The following is a 21,704-nucleotide window of genomic DNA, read 5'->3' as shown; positions in this document are numbered from 1 at the left end:
TGTGACTGAGAAAGCATGGAATAAAATCGGACTCTCTGAACATGGCGAACAATGAGGGCTGATGAGAAGCCAAGGACAATGGCACGGGGTTTTGACCCTACTTCATGTTCTGGCTTTGTGGGAGCCTAGCCAGTTTGGTTGTTCACCTTCCTATACATTTACAGAGGGGGGTCGGACCTTGGACTTTTCACAGGGCAGGAAACCCTAACTGCTTTATGGACTGGAGAGGGAGGGAGAGAGGAGTTTGGGGAGGTGGAGAAGTGTGGGAGGAGGGGGAGGGAAATGTGAGGTTGGGAGGAGGCGGATACTTTTTTTTTCCTTTTCTCAATTAAAAAAAAAGAAAGCAAATTCAGGAAAAAAAAATAGTCACAGGGAAAATCCATCAAGAGGAAATCACAATACTGAACATCTATGACCCCAAAACAAGGGCACCCTCATATGTAAAAGAAACACTTTAAAGCTTAAATCACACATTAAACCCCACATAGTAATAGTGGGAGACTTCAACACTCCCCTCTCACCACTGGACAGGTCAGTCAGACAAAAAATGAACAGAGAAATGAGAGAGTTAACAGATGTTATGACTCAAATGGACTTAACATGTATCTATAGAATATTCCATAAAACATAAAAGATTAAAGTTTCTTCTCAACACCTCATGGAACCTTCTTTAAAATTGACTACATATTTGGAAACAAAAAACTCAACAAATACAAAAAAATTGGAAGAATCCCATGTATCTTATCACATCACCATGACTTAAAACTAGAATTCAACAGCAACACTAATTCCAGAAAGCCCACAAGCACATGAAAAATAAACAATGTTCACCCGAATCACCAATGGGTCAAGGAAGAAATAAAGGGGGAAATTAAAGACTTCTTAAAATTCAATGAAATTGACAGCATAACATGCCCCAATTTATGGGACACAAAACAATGTTAAGAGAAAAGTTCATAGCACTAAATGCCTACATAAAAAAAAACTGGAAAAATCCCACACTAGTGAACACTAGTGAGAACATTTAAAAGTTTTAGAACAAAAAGAAGAAAATTCACCTAAGAGAACTAGATGACAGGAAATAATCAAATTGAGAGCTGAAATCAACAAAATAGAAACAAAGAAAACAGTACAAAGAATCAATGAGACAAAGAGTTGGTTCTTCGAGAAAATCAACAAAACAGATAAATCTTTATCCAAACTAACCTAAAGGAAGAGAGAGAATAACCAAATTAACAAAATCAGAAATGAAAAGGGGGACATAACAACAGACACAAAGGATATACAGAGAATCATCAGGTCATTTTGAAAACTTTTAGTCCACATAATTGGAAAACTTAAAGGAAATGGACAACTTTCTGGATAAATATCACTTGCCAAAATTAAATCAATACCAGATAAGCAAATTAAACAGACCTATAACTGATGAAAAAATAGAGACAGTCATCAAAAGTCTCCCAAGACCAGATGGTTTCAGCTGAGAATTCTAAAAGACTTTCAAAGAAGAGCTAAAATCAACACTCCTCAAATTATTTCGCACAGTAGCAACAAAAGGAACAATGCCAAACTCTTTTAACGAGGCTACAATTACCCTGATACCCAAACCACAGAAAGACATTACTAAGAAAGAGAATTACAGACCAATTTCACTCATGAACATTGATGCAAAAATACTCAATAAAACACTGGCAAATCGAATGCAAGAAAACATCAGCACCATCATCCACCATGATCGAATTCATCTTAGAGATGCAGGGATGGTTTAACATACAAAAATCTGTCAACATAATCCACCATATAAACAAACTGAAAAATAAAAACCGCATGATCATCTCATTAGGTGCTGAAAAAGCTTTCAACAAAATACAACATCCCTTCATGATAAAGGTCTTGGAGAGAACAGGGATACAAGGAACATACCTAAACATAATAAAGGTAATATACAGCAAGCCAACAGCCAACATCAAACTAAATTGAGAGATACTCTCAGCAATTCCACTGAAATCAGGAACAAGACAAGGCTGTCCACTCTTTTCATATCTCTTCAATATAGTTCTTGAGGTTTTAGCTAAAGCAATAAGACAACAAAAGGTGATCAAGGGAATACAAATCATAAAAGAAGTCAAACTCTCACTGTTTGCTGATGATACGATAGTGTCCAAAAGCAATCCCCAAAACTCTACCAAGGAACTTCTACAACTCATAAACACTTTCAGTAATGTAGCAGGATACAAGATTAAGTAAAAAAAAAAAAATCAGAAGTCCTCCTGTACACAGATGATAAAAGGCTGGGGAAGAAATTAGAGAAGCAATACCCTTCACAATAGCCTCAAATAGCATAAAATATCTTGGAGTAACTCTAAACAAACTAGTGGAAGGCTTGTATGACAAGAACGTTAAATCCTTGATGAAAGAAATTGAAGAAACCCATGTGTTTAAGTACATTAAAAAGGAAGCAATTACACTTATCAGACATTTGCTTACTACACACCAAGGAAAAATATGCCATGGGATTCTAAGAATATTCTGTAATTAATAAGAGATTAAATACTGTCATTTTAATATTAAATTGTTAATATGTGCCTGTATAAGTTGGTTTAAAATGTAGCATGTAGGCCTATGGCAATATTATTAAAGTCAATAATAGGAAATGAGAAATTGAAATTTTACATACAAATTCTGGATTTTCTTCAATCCTGTCAAGACTTTCTTCTTTTTCCATTTTATATTCCTGTATTTCTTCATCTATTTCTTCTGAGAAATTTGTATCTTTTACATAAAAATATGAAACAATTAGGCAAAATAATACTCAATAAAAATGAATAGTTTTTAAAAAGGAATTATTTAAAGCTAGCAGTTTTATTTTTTATGTTATTCCAATTAAAAATGTAGATTATTATTATATATTATATCCTCAGGAAATCTTGTAATTGTAGAAACATTAACATTTTATAGGTACTATATATTGGCAAGTTTTGAGTCATACTTGCTTTATATGATTTGTTAGAGAACTCATAAATGACATATATGCTATTCCCCTTATACACTTTTCTTGCCTTGTAAGAGTAACTTTAAATAACTCAATGATCACTTCATCAAAATTATACATAGTTTACCAAACATTTTTCTGTGAACAGGATTACATACTTATGGTCTACACTGAAAACTTGCTCTTTTATGACACATTTTAGCATATGGAGTCATTCTGTTCTATACACCTTATTTTTCCAAAAAAAATGAGCTAACTTAATTCAAGATAATGCTTAAACCCTTCTTTGTCACTTCAGCTGAAACCCATTTCATTACAGGTGTATTATTTTTCTCCTTAACATGTAGGAATTATATTTAAGATTATCCTTAGATCAAAAGATCTCATTTGATTCTGTTTTTTATTTCCCTTTAATTTCTTAGTGTGATGCTGACAGGTTTTGACTTTAGCTTTTGCAAGTAGGACACTCCAGACATGGTTTCTTTACTGATATAATGCCTGTTCTAATGCAGATAGATTGAGTTCAGACAACAGAGTACAGAGAATTGAAAAAAATGGAAAAACAAACAAGATATGCATATAAGTTATGGGATTTTTCAATAATTGCTTGTCATACCTTAATTGTGTACCTTAATTTATTGGAATAGATTATAGATATGATTTAAAAATACCAGTAATATTGCCTGTCAATCAGTTACAATGCACTACAGCTGTGTTATATATTATGCTTTTCCAGGCCAGGTAGTTTATTTTCAGTGAATTCTGAGACCCATATATCCAGAAATCATGTTCAAACACTGGCGAAGGTTTATTAGTCTCATGGTTGACTTCTGTAAGTCACTAAAACAAAGGGTCCTTGAAAAGTTAAGGTGATTGAACCTGATTAGTAAACATTGACACCATATTGTCGGAGGCTGCTCATTTGTTCCCAGTCACTCAGACCCAAAATAATTATACAGAAATTATATTAATTAAATCACTGCTTGGCTTTTTAACTTGTGCATGTTTCTAGTTAACCCTTCCATCTTAAATTAACCAATTTCTATTAATCTGTTATTGCCACATGGTTGTGCTCTACAGGAAAGGTTCCTGCCAGTGTCCAGGATCTGTCTCCTGTGGCGACTGTATGACATCTCTCTGAGTCTGCCTACTTTCTCCCAGTATTCATTTAGTTTTTCTGCTCTATTCTCCCCTATCACAAAGTTACACTTTATAACACATATGTTACTAGTGAAATGGCATTGCGTATGTCAAATCCAACTGTCAATATCATCAAGATATAGTTGGTATCATTAAGACTGTGTGCACTTGAAATGTATTAAGATGAATTGCTCAGAAGAATGTGACTCATGAAATTTACCTCCTTGCAATTGCTGTGGTTCAGTCTTGGGTATGGAGATTTGATGAACAGAATCTCGCAGCTAAAAGAATTTTGAAAAGATATATTTAATCAGTATTTTGGACTTCAATCAACATGTAATTATTCAACATAAATATTGAAGGAAATTTACCTCTGGGTGCAGACACTTGTAGGCCCACACTGAAAGGGAAAATATATCTAATTAATCTCATATTTAATGGGAACTCTAAAACTCTCTTTATGTAGGATTTGAATGGCAATGAGTTCTCATTCCTTTCTTTTAAAATAACACCTATTATTTTACTGTTCATGACAGCAGTTGACAGAAATTTACTAAGACCTACCAAAGTCAATCTACAGACTTAATGTAACCCCCATCGAGATTCCAACATAATTCGTAAGAGAAATTGGAAAAACAACTACAACAGCATCAAAGATTTTCAGTTTTACATATAAATACAACAAAACAAAACAAAAACAATATTAAACACTGTATAATGGTATAACAATCCTCAATACTAAAAAAGTTGGGGAAACCACAGTCTGAGATTTCATATTTGTTTGGTGGTAAAAGAATAAAAACATCATGATGTTAGCATTATAATAGACATGATGGTTAGTAAAATCAAACTGAATACCAAACATAAGTCTGCACACCAATGGAAACTTGATATTTGATTTAAAAAACCCTAGAAATATACAGTCAGTTAAACACAGCTCTCACACAGGGTGCTGACCAAATATGATGGCTGCATGAAGGAGAATGCACATAGGCCTTTATCTCTTACTCAACTGCAAATGAACCAAAGGTCTCAAAATAAGACCAGATACCCTGAATATGCCAGAAGGGAAAGTGTGGAAAAGGGTTGAAGTCACTGGTACAGGAAAAGACTTTCTGAAGAGACCACCTGTAGCAAAGACCCACACTTAATAAGTGGAACCACGTGAAACTGAAGCCTTCTAAAGAAGGCTTCTTCTTAAAAGGCAGGATATGAATACAAGGAATAGGATTCTCAATGGCTGCTCCACCATATGATAGTGTTTTTTTAATGCCTTGGCAATGATGAAGCACACATGGGTGGTTCTGTTGAACTTGTCTATTTGGGGTTTTATGGTCTAAGTTGACGATGATGACTGACCAAATCTCTTCCTCAAAAGGACCTAAGATTTCATTACAAATGGTTGTGAGCCTCCATGTGATTGCTGAGATTTGAACTCAGGACCTTTGGAAGACCAGACAGTGCTCTTAACTACTGAACCATACTTTCAGGGATCATATGATAGTGTATGTTGTGTTAAATTACATAGATTTGAGATATGATTTATAAATATGTTACCTATTCCTTGTAAAAATTGCCATGCACTATAGATGAAGGTAAGGAGGGCACTCTGAGTTCTAGAACAAGAAAAATACTGATTTTCTTTTCTGAAGATGTGGTATATTGTAGTTTGTTCAGGATTGAATAGAATCAGCTCAAATATGTATCCTTTTTGGAAACTTTGAATATAGGTTTGCATTCTGAGAAGTAGATATCAAGAAATCATGTTCAAATACTGGAGAAGTATCATAATTCTTATGGTTGACTTGTATAAGTCACTAATAAAGAGAAAGACTGTACACTGGGAAGGTGAAGGCATTTAAACATGAGTATTTAATATTAAAGCTGAATTTACATTTATAAATATTTTATATGGCATTGTGAACAGTTTGAGGCACGAATGCCACTAGTGTAATGGCATTGCTTATGAGAAACCCTACCATCACTAACATCAAGATCTAATTGTTATCACGATGACTATATGCATTGGAAATATACTAAAATACAATGATCAGGAGAGTGTGACTTACAAAACTTACCTGGCTGAGATTGCTGTGGTTCAGTCTCAGGTTTGGAGATTTGATGACTATAATCCCTCAGCTGAATGAATTTTGAAATGAGATATTTATTTAATGTTTTAGACTTCAATCTGCATGTAACTTTTCAGTATAAATATTATAAGGCATTTACCTCTGGATGCGGACATTTTTCGGCCCAAACTATAACAAAAAGAATGTACAGTCAATCTCAAGTACAATGACAACTGCAAAGCTACCTTTATGCAGGCTGGAAATGACAATGAGTTCTCATTTCTTTTTTTCAAAAGGAACACCTATTATTTACTGTTTAGGACAGCAGGTAATGAAAATATACCAAAATGTACATCTATATATTCATCGCAATCCATATAGTCAAAATTCCAACATAATTTGACAAAGAAATTAGAAAAAAAACAGATACAACACATAAAAAAATCTTTCAGCTTCATATATAAATACAAAATCAGGCAATTAAACAAACAAAAAGAGCTGTGAAGAGTTAAAATGATCCTTAGTACTACATGAGGCTTCAGAAATCACTGTCCCAGATTGCATGTTTTATTACAGAGCTAGAGTAATAAAAGTAGCATGGTTTCACATCAAAATAGACTTGTTTAATCTGTGAAATCAAACTGATGTTCAAACATTAAATGTAGATACCAATGGATACCTAAGTTTTGATACAGAATACAGAAATACATACTGGATAAAAATTATCGGTAATTCATGATGGTGACCATATTATATATATGGCTAGATATAGAAGAATGTGCATAGACCAATATTTCTTACCCTGACAAAACTCAATTCCAAATGGATCAAAGATTTCAAATAAGACCACAAACTCTAAATATGACAGAAAAGAAAGTATGGAACAAGCTTGAACTCACTGGCACAGGAAAAGACTTTCAAAAAGGCCTGTAGCACAGCTCTAAGACCCACATTTAATAAGTGAAATTACATGAAACAAACATTCTTTATGGTAAAGGAAATTATCAGTTGGGAAAAGTATCAGGTTAGAGAATGGGAAAAGATTGTTAACATTCAAATATCTAACACACCATATCTAAAATATATAAAGAAGACAAAGCTGGACTCTCAGAACATAAATAACTCAATAGACATGGTGTACATGAATACAAAGAGAATTTTTAAAAGATGAAACAAAAATGACTGAGGAACTATTAAATAAATGATCAATATCATTATTCATCAGGAGAATGCAAACCAAACTATTTGAGATTTCATTTTACTCCTGTCTGAAAGGCTAAGATCAATTAAGGAATGTCAATTCATGCTTGTGAGAAAATGGCAAAAAATGGAACACTTAATCATTATTGTGAGAATGCAAACCTGTACATTTTTTATGGAAATCACTGGGGGATTTTCTTTAGAAGCTGGATATTGACCCTCTCAACATCCACATGTACATCTCTCTAGCATATCCCTAAAGGACTCTATATCCTACTACATAAATACCTGCTCAAACATGTGTATCATTGGTCTAGTTACAGTAGTCAGATTTAGGAAACAGCCTAGAGGTCCTTTGACTTATGAGTATATAAAGAAAATTTTGTGCATTTACATTTTTTACTTCTATCAAAAAGGAAAGTATGGAATTTACATATAAATGTACAAAGTTAGAAAAAAATCGTGAGTGTAGGGATCAGATTCCAACCTTAAATATTGCATGTATTCCCTTTTATGTGGGTGTTAGCATTTAAGCCATCAACATATATTCTAAAATCTATACTACAACTATGATTCTGCATCAAGTAAACGACTTCTGGAGAGGATCACTCAAATAATAGGAAATAGAATATATAGGAATAGAAAAACAGAATGAGGATCAAATGGGAAGGGCAAGGAAAGAGAGAGGCCATAGTGGAAATATTGGGATGTAGAATTTACTAAAATTCTACTTGGAAAACCATATGGAAACGTACTGTTATTCTATTTGGCTAAAGGATCTGTCTCCATGTTTTAAGCTCCTGATCAATGATCTTACAAGAGAAGTGTGTGCATTACCTTCTTGTGTTTCTGTATTTTCATATTGTTTGGAAGCCATTGTTTGCAAGTCATCTGTACCAGTTTGCAGAATATTCTCAGGAGTGTCTTGCTAAAATTCATAACAATAATGAAACATAATAATGAGAACATAGCTGAATTTCAATTAAATTAAATTTGTGTGAATTCAATTAAAGTTAAAAGTAAGAGAATATTTCAAAATCAGAATATTTTCATAGCTAAGCTTATCATGTTCTTTTGATCAACCTGTCTGTTTCCTTCATATAATCACATACGCTTAAAAACCAAGGCTGGAAGCAGAAATAGATAATGCTCATCTACAGAATTCAACACAGAACTAAATTCATAAAATGAAACTTATATTCCTAACCAAAATTGAAACATACTTTTAAAAAACATATTTAAATAATCATGATGTGTCCTTCCTATACTAAAGCACTTCATTTTAAGAACCATTCTTTGATAAACTGAATTTAGTACTAGTATAAGATGCTTAGAGTGATAAAATAAAAACTATGTTATGGGGGAACACCTGGAATATTTTAGATTCAGTTTTGTTTACAAAAAAGTATAATATACAAAGCAAATATAGTTTGGTCAAATATTAGAGAGAGAAAATATATTTAGAAAATTAAAAAGCAAAAATACTGTTTTTAAAAAATTAGAGATAGAGAAAATAGTTTCACAAAATTTTAAAGGAATCAGTGGATCGTTTTTGTTTCTATAAACCATATTTCTATAAAACATTCAATAAAATCATAAATTCTTCCAGTGAAGAGAGGGTATCATTAGAGCATAACAAGCATCAATATGAAGGAAAGCATAAGAATATTTACTTGATGTCTGGAATCATCCAGGTACTTACTTATACTTGACAATAGGAGAGGAGATATCCTTTTGCAATGATATACTGACCATTTTTAATTCATCAATATGAAGTTGGAAAGACAATTTAAAATTCAACCAGATTTCCTAGTCTCTAAATATCATAACATTGAAATAGCATAGCATTGATAGTTATCATATTATATTTAAGTCGCATGAACTGGGAGCCTTAAACAGAAAGATTCTGTGATGAAACATCAATGTCATTATGACAGTGGAGGATTTGTAAGTCTTCAAATACTGTTGAAATGCGTGTCAGTCTGTCCCTAACATTCATAAGACAGATAAAGAAATCAATAAAAAGCCTAATTGACTGTATCCTGAAGTCAACCTTAAAGAATTTGTGTACAGCTACTCACAATGAGACTAGAAGGACAACATGTGTGGTTGGATAGTAGAGAATTTGCCTTGAATTCACTAACTCCAAAGCTGACTCAATACTTAACAAAACAAAAAGGAAGAAATGTGCACACTATAATCACAGGTGATCTAGTATACCCAGAATCAGGATGCCTAAATTCCTGGATCTCACAGTGATGCTGCAGATTTAAATGAGCACTGAAACTACTTTGTATACATTTTTTAAAACTTAAAATGTTAAATATGGTGCAAAGAATTTGAGGATAAAGATTCTGAGTGTAAAATAAGATGAAATTGAAATTTTACCTTTAGGTACCAGGGACCTGTTTCTAGAACTGGGTATAATTGGTGTAAACCATGTATACTTCAAATATCTGAAGAGAGTTTTCCTCCAGTTTGCTTTAAAAATTTTACACGTACAATATATTTTGATGTTTTCAAATCCAATATCTTCTAGATTGTTACCTATCTTCCTACATATCCAAGTTCATAATCTTTCTCTCTTAAATCTATACCCAAATTGAAACCAATAGACAAAAATGCTACAACAAAAACAACAGCCCCCAATGATACCACAATCACAGAATCCAACAGTGTTTGCTTTGTGTTGATCTATTACTGCAGGTCATAGTGTCTGTTCGGGAGTGTCTTTGACTTACTCAGTTGTTAGTGGAGGCTGATCATGCATTTCCTGACCATCCAGACCCAAAATCATTACACAGAATCTATAACCACAGCACTGCTTGGCCTATTAGCTTAGGTTTCTTATTGACAATTTCTTACATCTTGAATTAACCCATTTCTATGAATCTGTGCATCACCACAAGGTTATGACCTACTGGCAAGGTTCTAGCATCTGCCTTTTCCAGCAATTAGATGGCATCTCTCTGACTCTGCCTTCTTTCTCCCAGCATTCAGTTAAGTTTTCCTGCCTAGCTCTATTCTGACCTATCACAGGACAAAGTGACTTCTTCATTCATTAACCAAAAGTATTCACAGCATTCTGACAGGAATCCCAAATCACTTTTCCTTTTCTGTCTAAATAAAGAGGAAGGTTTTAACTTTAGCATAGTAAAATTACATATAAAAACAGGTATCAAGCAAGATTATAGAAACAATATTTATATAGTTTATTTTTTATCATAACTAAGGAAGATTATAATTGTAACTACCTATTCTTCAGTTCCATCAGACTGCAGAAGGATATAATATTACCTGTTAACAGGAAGTGCTTTGTAAACAACTTCCAGAACTCTAGAACTGACAGAGATATTTTGGGACAGTCATCCAAAGTTCTCCTATAGGTCTGTTTCAGGCAATGACCTCTTTACCAGACAGCAATAGCACAGGCATCAAGACCCAAAACAAGCAATTGAAACCTCATGAAGCTGAAAAGCTTCTGAAAGCAAAAGACAGCATCATACAAACATAGTGGCGGTATAGAGAATGAATAGACCATTGCCAGTTATACATCTGATAGGAGAATTAACATCTAATCCACCAAGAACTAAGTAACTCCACATTTTAAAAGCAGAGTGCAGATCTAAGCAGAGAGCTCTCAAAACAAAGGGCTGAAAAATTCTTCAGGAAATCTTCAACATACTTGGTCATCAAAAAAAATGTAAATCTAAGCCACTTTGAATTTCATTTTACCTAAGTCACAATGGCCAAGATCAATAAAACAAATGACAGCTCATCTGGGGCTGATGCAAGGAAAGGGAAACACTTGTTCCTTGCTGAAGGACATTCAAACTTGTGCAAGTATATGAAGAGCTCTAAAGCATTCTCTTTTGTACCTCACTATATATCCACTGCAAACCTGAGATGGAACTCTTTATGTTCAGGCAGTACTGCAACTCATGGAATGTTAAACCTGCCTCTGTTATCTGAATTCAAGGATCAAGAGTGTGTGCCATGATGCCTGGCTCCTGCATATCATGAAAGCAAATAATGAAAAGCTATTATTACTCTAACTTTGAGAGAAAGATACTGAATTTCTAAATTTTACAGACTTTAGTATTTTTTTCTAAATGAAGTATCAAGACACATAAAACTCTTTAAATGTTAGTATTATAAGCAAAAGATTTTTTACAAGGAACTTTAAGTAATGCTAATTTTTGTACTCTTCGATACATGGTTTTGAAATGTGAGCTATTGATGAGATATCTTAAGTAACAAAGCAGACTAGTCCACATATTTAGAGAAGCCTAAAAATTATGAAAGTCATGCTATGAGAAATAAAAGATCAAACCACTACTGTTTATTTGTCCAAATATCCTGAAAGTTTAAATTCCCATCACTGTAGTTATACTATAAAAATATAATTTTTCTGTGGATATTTACCTCATTTTGGCTTCATTATCTTAAGGTGTTTATTAACTTTTTGCCTTTTTAACAGTCAATACATTAATAATCATAAATTTATTAAAATTCTAGTCAATTGTCCATCTAAATTGATAACATTTTGACAACTGCTATGTTCTAACTTGTCAAACTCCACAAAGAAAAAATTCAGCACAAGAATTTATCTCAAAAAAAGCTGTGATTACCTGAGTTTCAAAATTCACTCTGTCCTCAGTTCTTGAACACATAGAAATCGGTGACTCCGAATTGAACTGATGTCTTCCAAGCAAAGGCACACAGCAAAATATGTGAGTAGTGGTTGAACACTTTTCCCCAATTGTTTAGTTATTACAATAGTAAATAGTGTTTATGTTGTTATTACACATCTGGTTTATAAAACTTGTTCAGTTGCTACTTTCTGTGTCCACCTAATCTCTGCACTTGTTAAGAAAGATTCCTCCACATCAAATAGTGTCAGTCAATACGTTTCTGGAACCTCAAAATCATTTGTTTTGAAAACTGTCTGCCCTGATGCTTGGACACAAATTACAATCAATTGCTCACATACTCTTTCACCATTAATTTAAGTAAAAATAATAGTCCCAAATAAAGCAAAATAACAAAATGTCTTCATTCTACTCTATTAACAAAGCGCCAAGCTATGTAACTAATAAATGGAAACCTTTGTTACTCAGCATGGAATATAATCATTAAAAGGAAACCATCACATCTGTTCATTGTAAAACAGCTAATGAAGTCATGAAAAACATGTAAAATCCTTGACCACTAAAGTTATAAGCAAGCAAACAAATGTACACATCGAGTTAGGGGTGCTTTTCACAGGGGCCTGAAAAGATCGCAATATAAATAACTCAGTTGTGATTCCTACATGGTGCGGGCTTAATCCAGAACTACCAAGCACTTAAAAACCTTCATATGTGCTTGGTTGATGGCAGAGACTTCTAGAAAAACAGATTCCTTGGACTTTTGCCTCGGTTTCCCTCTATATTCTCTAGACGGCTTCCTTCCATACAATACCACTTCCTTGTTCCCTCCTCTACAGTCTTCATTGATGCTCTCCAGCTATTAGATAGTCATCCTGAAAGTATAGGCTCAAAGAAACTGAAAGGCAGCAAGTTCTGGTTCCAGAAAATAAGCTAAATGGAGGATCAGCAACATATATCCCAAGTCTATACATGTTACTAATTCCTAAAATTACGTTGCTACACATTCCAACCTGGAAAGGTATATAAGACTTTGGCAAAGATAACAAAAAGAAGCAGCAGAGAAGTAAGTTTCAATAGGAGAACCTGGATAGTGTCATTTCTATCAATTAAGCACAAAGGGCTTCATAGTTTTCAAACTGCTTTCATTCCTATCCAGTCCTAGATGATTTTCATCATTCTGTGTCCTATGTAAATGATTTTGTGTTAAAAAGATCATCATGAGTTCAAACCCTTAGTCGTATTGATCTCTGTGATGCTCATTCTGAAATTGTCCTTCCACTGAAAAGGCATTTAAATCATCCACCACTGGGCTCACTTTTTAATGCCATTCTTGTTATTTTTCACTTGGAAAACTTGACCCACTCCCATATTTTCCTACTGAAATATCAGTCAAATACTGATCAGTGAGGACTGGTCTTTTAGTGAAGGAACACATGTGGATCTAAATTAGGTAATTTGTATATCCACCATCACAGAATCTGTTTTTTAGCTTTGGATTTTCCATAAAAATAACTATTTTCATACAATGGTGAATATAGGTTGCTGTACAGAGAATTATTTTTTTTGAGATTTGGGATTCTCTAGTAAAATATTTAGCAACATCTTTCAGATAAAAATTCTAAACTACACATCCAGAAACATGAAAATAAATGTACAATAAAAAATTCAAGGTGCATAAAGTCACAGGGAAGCAAAGACTTGACAAAAATAGAAAACCTTCCTCACTTAGGAGATCCAGTAATTTGGAAAAAAATACATAAGTTAAAAATGTCCTTTAAAAAGATGCTCAATGTGATAAACAGAACCTGTGAAGGTGGACATACACTACCATTCTTATAAGCCTTCTCTCTTCTTGCTCATTTGAAAACTATGCACAATGACACAGTTATGAGAGGTTTTCCCCTCTAATCTTTGACAGTAGGACAATGTACTCATGTAGTGTCTGTCTAACAGCAACTTTCAAAAGGTTAACACAAACTATGGAGTTAAGAGTTTGTTTCTCAGAAAACTCTAACCCAGAGTTGAGTCATAAGAAAACTGGCTTTCTATGTGTGGCCAATTCAACATAGTCAGAGGAGGAAGAGAACACATAGGCTGACAGTTCAGTCATGAGTAGGAAACTTGTTAACTAAGGAATCATGGAATTAATAAAACTCTCTAGATGTCCTCTGCTAAAGTAGTAAGACACTTAGTCATAAGGATATAAATTCACTAAATATATGATTACATTAATACATCATTACATGAATTTAGTCAGATGGAATCTAGTGAATAACATTTAATAAACACTAGCTTTCTTTCCCCTGGTTCTAATTATAATTTAATATTCATATTCAAAGACCTTAAAATCTTACCCTCTTGAAAAGATGTCCTTAGGCTGATTTCCTATGATTGAATCAATAGTAAAAACATATATCAGTAAATTAGTCTATAAAATATAATATTTAAAAATAAAGAATCTTCTTGGGTAAATTAATATCTATAGTACTGAAATATATCAAATGCATCAGGAAAACTTCATCTCTTTGGACTCTTTTACTTTGAGTAAAAGAATGAAAGAAATTAGCATTTGATACCTTAAAGTAGGTGGCCGTGTACAGTGACAACAATTCCGACTAACGGCAAAGCAGGCCATTACTCAAATCAGTGCCTATCATAAATAAGTAGCAAAGAGACTAATTTTTCTGGAATAATGATAGTATAATGAATCTGAAGATAGAATAAGTATTTTGTTATGACACAACAAGTCTTTCCCAGGTAAAAGGGTATACTTCTTTAGGTAGGGGTCAAACAGTCTATCAGAGAGAACCTGCATCAATGATCATCATACCTTTCAATCTTCCCTAAAATTATGGAAATCTACCAGGACAGTGTTTCTCTGAAAGACTTGCAATGTATCAGAAAAGAAAGGTCAGAGGTAAAGAGAGAGGAGAAATCAATGCTGCCTGCCTTCTCTGATGGCCTCTGAGGTTAGGTCGTGATGAGCTATTTTATTTATTTTTTTTATTGAGAAAGGGAAAAAAAAAGTTTCCAGCCTCCCATTTCCCTCCCCCTCTTCCCACCCTTCTCCCCCTCCCTCTCCAGTCCAAAGAGTAGTCAGGGTGCCCTATGGAACCTATGGAAAGTCCAAGGTCCTCCCCCCTCCGTCCATATCTAGGAAGGTGAACATCCAAACTGGCTAGGCTCCCACAAAGCCAGAACATGAAGTAGGATCAAAACGCCGTGCCACTGTCCTTGGCTTCTCATCAGCCCTCATTGTTCGCCATGTTCAGAGAGTCCAGTTTTATCCCATGCTTTTTCAGTCACAGTCCTGCTGGCCTTGGTGAGCTCCCAATAGATCAGCCCCACTGTCTCAGTGGGTGGCTGCACCCCTCGTGGTCCTGACTTCCTTGCTCATGTTCTCCCTCCTTCTGCTCCTCATTGGGACCTTGGGAGCTCAGTCCAGTGCTCCAGTGTGGGTCTCTGTCTCTATCTCCATCCATCACCAGATGAAGGTTCTATGGTGATATGCAAGATATTCGTCAGTATTGCTATAGGATAGGGTCATTTCAGGTTCCCTATCCTCAGCTGCCCAAGGAATTAACTGGGGACATCGCCTTGGGCTCCTGGGAGCCATTCTAGGTTCAAGTCTCTTGCCAACCCTTAACTAAGAATTGTGCTTCCGTGCTCCCCTATCCAGCCTTCCTTTATCCCAATCATCCTTTTTCCCCAAGTTCCCCCCATCCTCCCCTTCTCCCTTTTCTCTCCCCATCTCCCCTTACCCCCTCCCACCCCACCCCCAAGATCCCAAATTTCTCCCCGGCAATTTTGTCTACTTCCCATAGCCAAGAGGATAACTATATGTTTTTCCTTGGGTTCACCTTGTTACTTAGCTTCTTTAGGTTCAACAATTGTAGAGCTATTTTAGATCTGACTTTAATTCCCATTCTTACCTATGATGCAATGAGGTAAAAACTCAATTGCTATTGCCATCACTTGTGGACATAGCCACTGGTTAAATCATCTCCTGAATAAACTATCTACTCTGCACATTGCTCATACACAGTACTGGGAAGGCTAGCCCTGAAAAAGTCACTATGGAGGTTGGTTTGTTATAAAACTATAACTGCATATGTAGATATGCATATATATATATATATATCACTTAATAACTCACTAAATGTCTTTCTACTGGGACAGAAAACTACTATTCCACTTCTTGAAGCATCACAAATTATGACTTCAAACTCTACTATAGAGCTACAATACAAAAAACAGCCTGGTATTGGCATAAAAACATACAGGAGGACCAATGAAATTGAATTGAAGACCCGGATATCAATCCACATACCTACGGACACCCAATTTTTGACAAAGAAGCTAAAAATATAAAATGGAAAAAAGAAAGCATATTCAGCAAATGGTCCTAGCATAATGTGGACGTCAAAAGGTTGAAGAATGCAAATAGAACCATATCTATTGCCATGAACAAAGCTCAAGTCCAAATAGATCAAAGACTGCTATATAAAACCAAACAACACTGAACCTTATAGAAGAAAAAGTGGGAAGTACACTTGAATGTTTTGGCACGGGAGACCACTTCCTAAATATAATCCAAATAACACAGACATTGAGAGCAACAATAATTAAATGGGAACTCCTGAAACCGAGAAACTTCTTTAAAGCAAAAGACATTGCCAACAAGACAAAATGGTAGCCTACAGATTGGGAAAAGATCTTCACCAACCCCACATCAGACAGAGGACTGATCTCCAAAATATACAAAAAACTCAAGAAACTTGACATCAAAAGAACAAATAATTCAATAAAATGGGGTACAGAACTAAACAGAGAACTCTCAACAGATGAATCACAAAAGGCTAAAAGAGACTTAAGGAAATGCTCAACATCCTTAGCCCTGACAGAGATGCAAAGGTAAAAAACTTTGAAATTACACCTTATACCTGTCGGAATGGGCAAGTTCAAAAACACCTATTACAGATTATACTGGAGATGATATGGGGCAAGGGGAACGCACCTCCATTGCTTGTGGGTATGAAAACTTGTACAAAAGCTTCGGAAAAATAGAAACAATCTACTTCAAGACACGTCAGTACCACTGTTGAATATATAACCAAACGATGCTCAATCAAGCCACAAGAAAATGTGCTCAACTATGTTCATAGCACCATTATTCATAATGGCTAGAACCTGGAAACAAACTGAAGAATGGATAAAGAAAATGCGGAACATTTACACAATAAAGTACTACACAGTGGTAAAAATTAATGACATCTTGAAATTTGCAGGTAACTGGATGGATCTAGGAAAAAAAGCAAATTAAATGAGTTAACCCAGAAAGACATATATAATTGTATTCACTAATAAGTGACTTTTAGACATAAAGCAAAGAAAAAACACAACATCAGAGAACATAGACAACAAAAGTACCCAACAAGAGACATGCATGGAATTAAATAGAAAGGAGAAAAAGACAAGTTCTCCTGAGTAAATTGAGAATATGATGGTCATGGGAGAGGGTAGGAGATAGGTGATGAGGACCGGGGAGTAGAGAAAAATGTATAGCTCAAAAAAAACCATAAAAAGAGAAAATTTAAATAAAAAAGAAAGGAGAAAAATGAAATTATATATATATTTACATATATATACATACCATCAAAAAAGAGAGAAAAGGAAACTAGTCCTCATTTCATATAAAGCAAAAAGAAAACACACGGGATATTATCGACATTACTCTTCCTATGGAAAAATGAAGATTGAAAATGTTCCCAAGTGATAGAGCCCCTGTCTTATAAAACTGGATTGAATAATAAAATTGGTTTGTGGATCAATAGTCAAGTATTCTATAGTGTATGGCTCACTTCATACTTACTGATATACACCACAGATATCACTCACAACAAAAACAGAATTTAAATCTGGCATGGTTAGACTGACTTCAACTTTTCTTTTTCATAAAAAGCAGAGATTTATTTTGGCACCACCTATAGTATTTACATTCTAAAGGTTATAGCACATGAAAAAACTCATGTGAGAGACTTGAATGCAGTTTGGAAAAAATATGATCACTTTAGATTGACTTTCAGGGCTCAAGAGTCTATATGGCAACACAGAGCAGGAAGATCTAGTTAGAGGTGTGTTGCAAAACATGTAACCACTTTTGCCCACCCTTCTTACGAATGAGATATCTAAAGAAATAAGAATTTCATATCATGGAAAAGTTCGCATTATTTTTTATGATAAACAAAAAGATAAAGTGTCCTTGGAGTAGCAGATGCATAGAGCCCCTTCCTCTTACAAATGAAATCTTGGGTTCAATGCCTCACAGATAGAAATATGAATTTTTTAATTACACATTTAGGAACCCTATTATTACCATATAGAAGAGCAAGGGGTAATCACCATGTTATTAAACATTTTAGTAATAGTAAATGATATATTTGTCTGAATACAAAATTACAATTGTTTTAGGTTTGTTTGCCACCTTTCCTGATTAAGTTTCTTTTACAACGTTGCCCCAACCAATGCCATCTATAAACCTACAGACTTGTTCCAGATCCCAGATTACAACCCTCTGGGTTTGTGAGCTCCATTGCTGGGTAAGTCTCTTCTTCCTTGTCCCACTCCACTATGCCCTACTTCTGTCTTTAACCCCACATGTCTTGTTTTAGACATTCAAGAAGTGTGGTTTCCATTTTTTTCCCAGATACCTTTGCTGACTAGATTGCTACTTCATTTTCTCTAGAAGCCAACAAGCCTGTTTCAGACCCAATGCTGTGACCCTCTGTTTGTTCATGATCTTGGATGGCTAAGTCACTTCTTCTCCTTCCTGTCCCCTCACGTTTTCCCTTTGGGTCCATCATCATACACAAAGAACTAGATCCAGAACAATTGCTGAAATAAAGATATTACTGAAAGCTTCAGTATCCCAATTAGAAAGATCAGAAGAAAGCCTTAACAATCTAATGAATCAAATAAAAGACAGAATATGAGGATGTGAATAAAAAGTAGAAAATTTAGACAAAATTATCAAATAATATGAAAAATAAAAAGGCACACTAAAGGATCAGGCACAAAATTTGAGCTATCATCAAAGGATCAAATCTTTGAATTATATATGCATAAATTAGGAAAAAGAAATCTACATCAATATCACAGACCAGATTTATGAAAATATCACAGAGGGCCTCTTCACCCAAGTAAGGCAAGATATACACATACTGAAATGAGAATCAAACAAAATCCCAGTCAGACAAGATCAGAAAAGAAGACTACAAAGCATATGGTAGTAAAACCTATAAAATATAGGACTAGTAAAAATATTTAAAGATACCAGTAAAGAGAGCATGCAAATCATAGAGAAATGAAAAGTGACCTGAGCAACCACTGATTTAGCAAATGGAACTCTGAAAACTAGAAGAGTCTGGAAGTAATGAACATCAAATATTAAAGGACCATGTATGGCAACCAGTACTCATGTGCCCAGTGAAACTGTCTGCCTTAGCTGAAGGAGAAACAAAAATTTGCATGATATCAGCAACCTAAAACAATCATATCAAATAAAAAATTCTAAACAGACTACTGAGTCAACACTTCCAACTGAAGAGAGGAAGAAGTGTAAGAAGAGACTTTCAGAAAGGAAACAAACAAAGTGATAATTTATGGAAATACAAAAGACACTGAGCACCACAAAACAGAAAGGAAGGAAAATATTCCAGTTGAGGCACAACTTTCAAATATTAATGGCCTCAAAACTCTAATCATGCCTATCAAAAGACAAAGCCTACCTAAACAAATTAAGAAGCAAAATCCAAATATCTATTGTCTACACAAAAGTTCATCTTAGTTTATAGTCATGTACTATCTTATAATGAATGTATAGAAAAATTTTTATAAGTAAATAATATCAGGAAGCAAGCAGGTATTGCTGTCCTAATACCTGGAATATAGTTATCATACTAAAATGAATCAGGAGAGACAAGTGTGTACTTCATAAAGTGTCAATTAAGAAAAATTAGAATACTTAACATATACACACACTCATCAAATTTGGATTCACCCAATTTCATAATACAAATCTAATGGAATGAAAGGCACAGATCAATACAGATTCAATAATAGCAGATTATTTCAAATATCATTTTTAATAAATGGGTATAAAGAGAAAATATAAATAAAGAAACCTCAGGACTAAATGATATCTTCAATCAAGGACCTAACAGATAATTAAAATAATATTTAACCTAGACATCAAATAATATTTACTTCACCCAGCAGCTCATAGAGGGTTCTTTTAAGTAGAGCATATGCCTGGAGACAAAGGAAACCTTAAAAAGTGCAGAAAATTGAAAAATGCCATATCCCATATGACCATTGGATAATAAAAGTTAAAATTGACAGCAAACGAAACTCTAGTATGCATATACACAAATAAATTGCCTAGTAATGCAACTCAAAAATTTGGAAAAACAAGAACAAACAACTCCCTAAATAGAAGATGGCAAAGAATAATAAAAATTAAAGCAGAAATAAAGTAAATAAAAGCAAAGAAAACAATACAAAGAACCAATGACTCTAAGTGCTGTTTTTCTAAGAAGATAAAGATGATCCACAGACTCACTCACAAAAAGCTTCTCTTTATAGCAAAAGACCATCACCAGAATGTACAAGTGGATATAAAACAGAGTTCAACAGAGACCAAATGTGTGTGTGTGTGTGTGTGTGTGTGTGTGTGTGTGAGAGAGAGAGAGAGAGAGAGAGAGAGAGAGAGAGAGAGAGAGAGTGCACACATTTACCAATAACAGGGGAATAAGAGACTATCAATTTTATCAATTTGAGATTTAAGATAACATGGAAGAATCTTGAGCAAGGTGAGTGCTGAAGGGAAGAAGAGGAAGTGGAGAAGTGATGTAATTATACTTTAGTTAAAATGCATAGAAGAAACATTCCTTTAAATAACATACATAGGAAAGAAAGCCATGAGATGATTTAATATTTTGTCTTATTTTACTTGTACAAATCAGATTTTTTGTGATATGTATAACAGAACAGTCATACTCACTTACTACAATACACTCATTCATACTGTGAAACAAAAATATATTCTTTATAGGAGTATAATGTGTGTGAGTGGCTGAAAAGACAACTTAGAAGTTAACAGTACATGTTGTTCTTTGAGAGAACCCGAATTTAGTTGCCAGAATCTATGTGGCTCTATCTGTGACTCCATTTCCACAGAATACAACAGCATTTTCTCACTATCGCAAGAAGCAGACATGAACATGGTGTACATACCTGATGTCCCTGCAAGCAAACACTCACACATAAGATAAAATGAATAAATAAAATGTAGAATTCCAATACCGTGTACTAGTAAGGAAATATACAATATGTTAATATTTTTAGAATAAAAATGTATAAAGTACACTAAAATGTGCTGGTGTTGGCTAGAGGCAGACTTCTCATCATAAAATGCTAATTTAAAAATATTTCTAGAAGTCATTGTTTTTTTTACCGCAGCGTAGTACTCTAATGTGTAGATATTCCACACTTTTTTCATCCATTCTTCCATTGAAGGGCATCTAGGTTGTTTCCAGGTTCTGGCTATTACAAATAATACTGCTATGAACATAGTTGAACAAATGCTTTTGTTAC

The 21,704-nt window shown here is 34.3% G+C and overlaps 1 protein-coding gene across 1 annotated transcript in view; it reads right to left on the bottom strand.

The window, feature by feature from the left end:
- LOC101983107 (ankyrin repeat domain-containing protein 20A4-like) overlaps positions 1-21,704 on the bottom strand; it is a 92,494-nt gene that overhangs the window by 52,726 nt on the left and 18,064 nt on the right. Inside the window, exons 7-14 of the mRNA XM_005366942.3 lie at positions 14,405-14,435; positions 12,030-12,102; positions 8,236-8,326; positions 6,359-6,387; positions 6,208-6,268; positions 4,501-4,529; positions 4,350-4,410; positions 2,675-2,769 (exon numbers count right to left, since the gene is read on the bottom strand). Of these exons, the coding sequence (XP_005366999.1) occupies positions 2,675-2,769; positions 4,350-4,410; positions 4,501-4,529; positions 6,208-6,268; positions 6,359-6,387; positions 8,236-8,326; positions 12,030-12,102; positions 14,405-14,435 (470 nt within the window). The remainder of the gene's footprint in view (positions 1-2,674; positions 2,770-4,349; positions 4,411-4,500; positions 4,530-6,207; positions 6,269-6,358; positions 6,388-8,235; positions 8,327-12,029; positions 12,103-14,404; positions 14,436-21,704) is intronic.

Source organism: Microtus ochrogaster, unplaced genomic scaffold (assembly GCF_000317375.1).
Source record: "Microtus ochrogaster isolate Prairie Vole_2 unplaced genomic scaffold, MicOch1.0 UNK14, whole genome shotgun sequence".
NCBI lineage: Eukaryota > Metazoa > Chordata > Mammalia > Rodentia > Cricetidae > Microtus > Microtus ochrogaster.
Note: the sequence above shows the minus strand (reverse complement) of the source record. Positions and strands in the feature narration are given on the sequence as shown.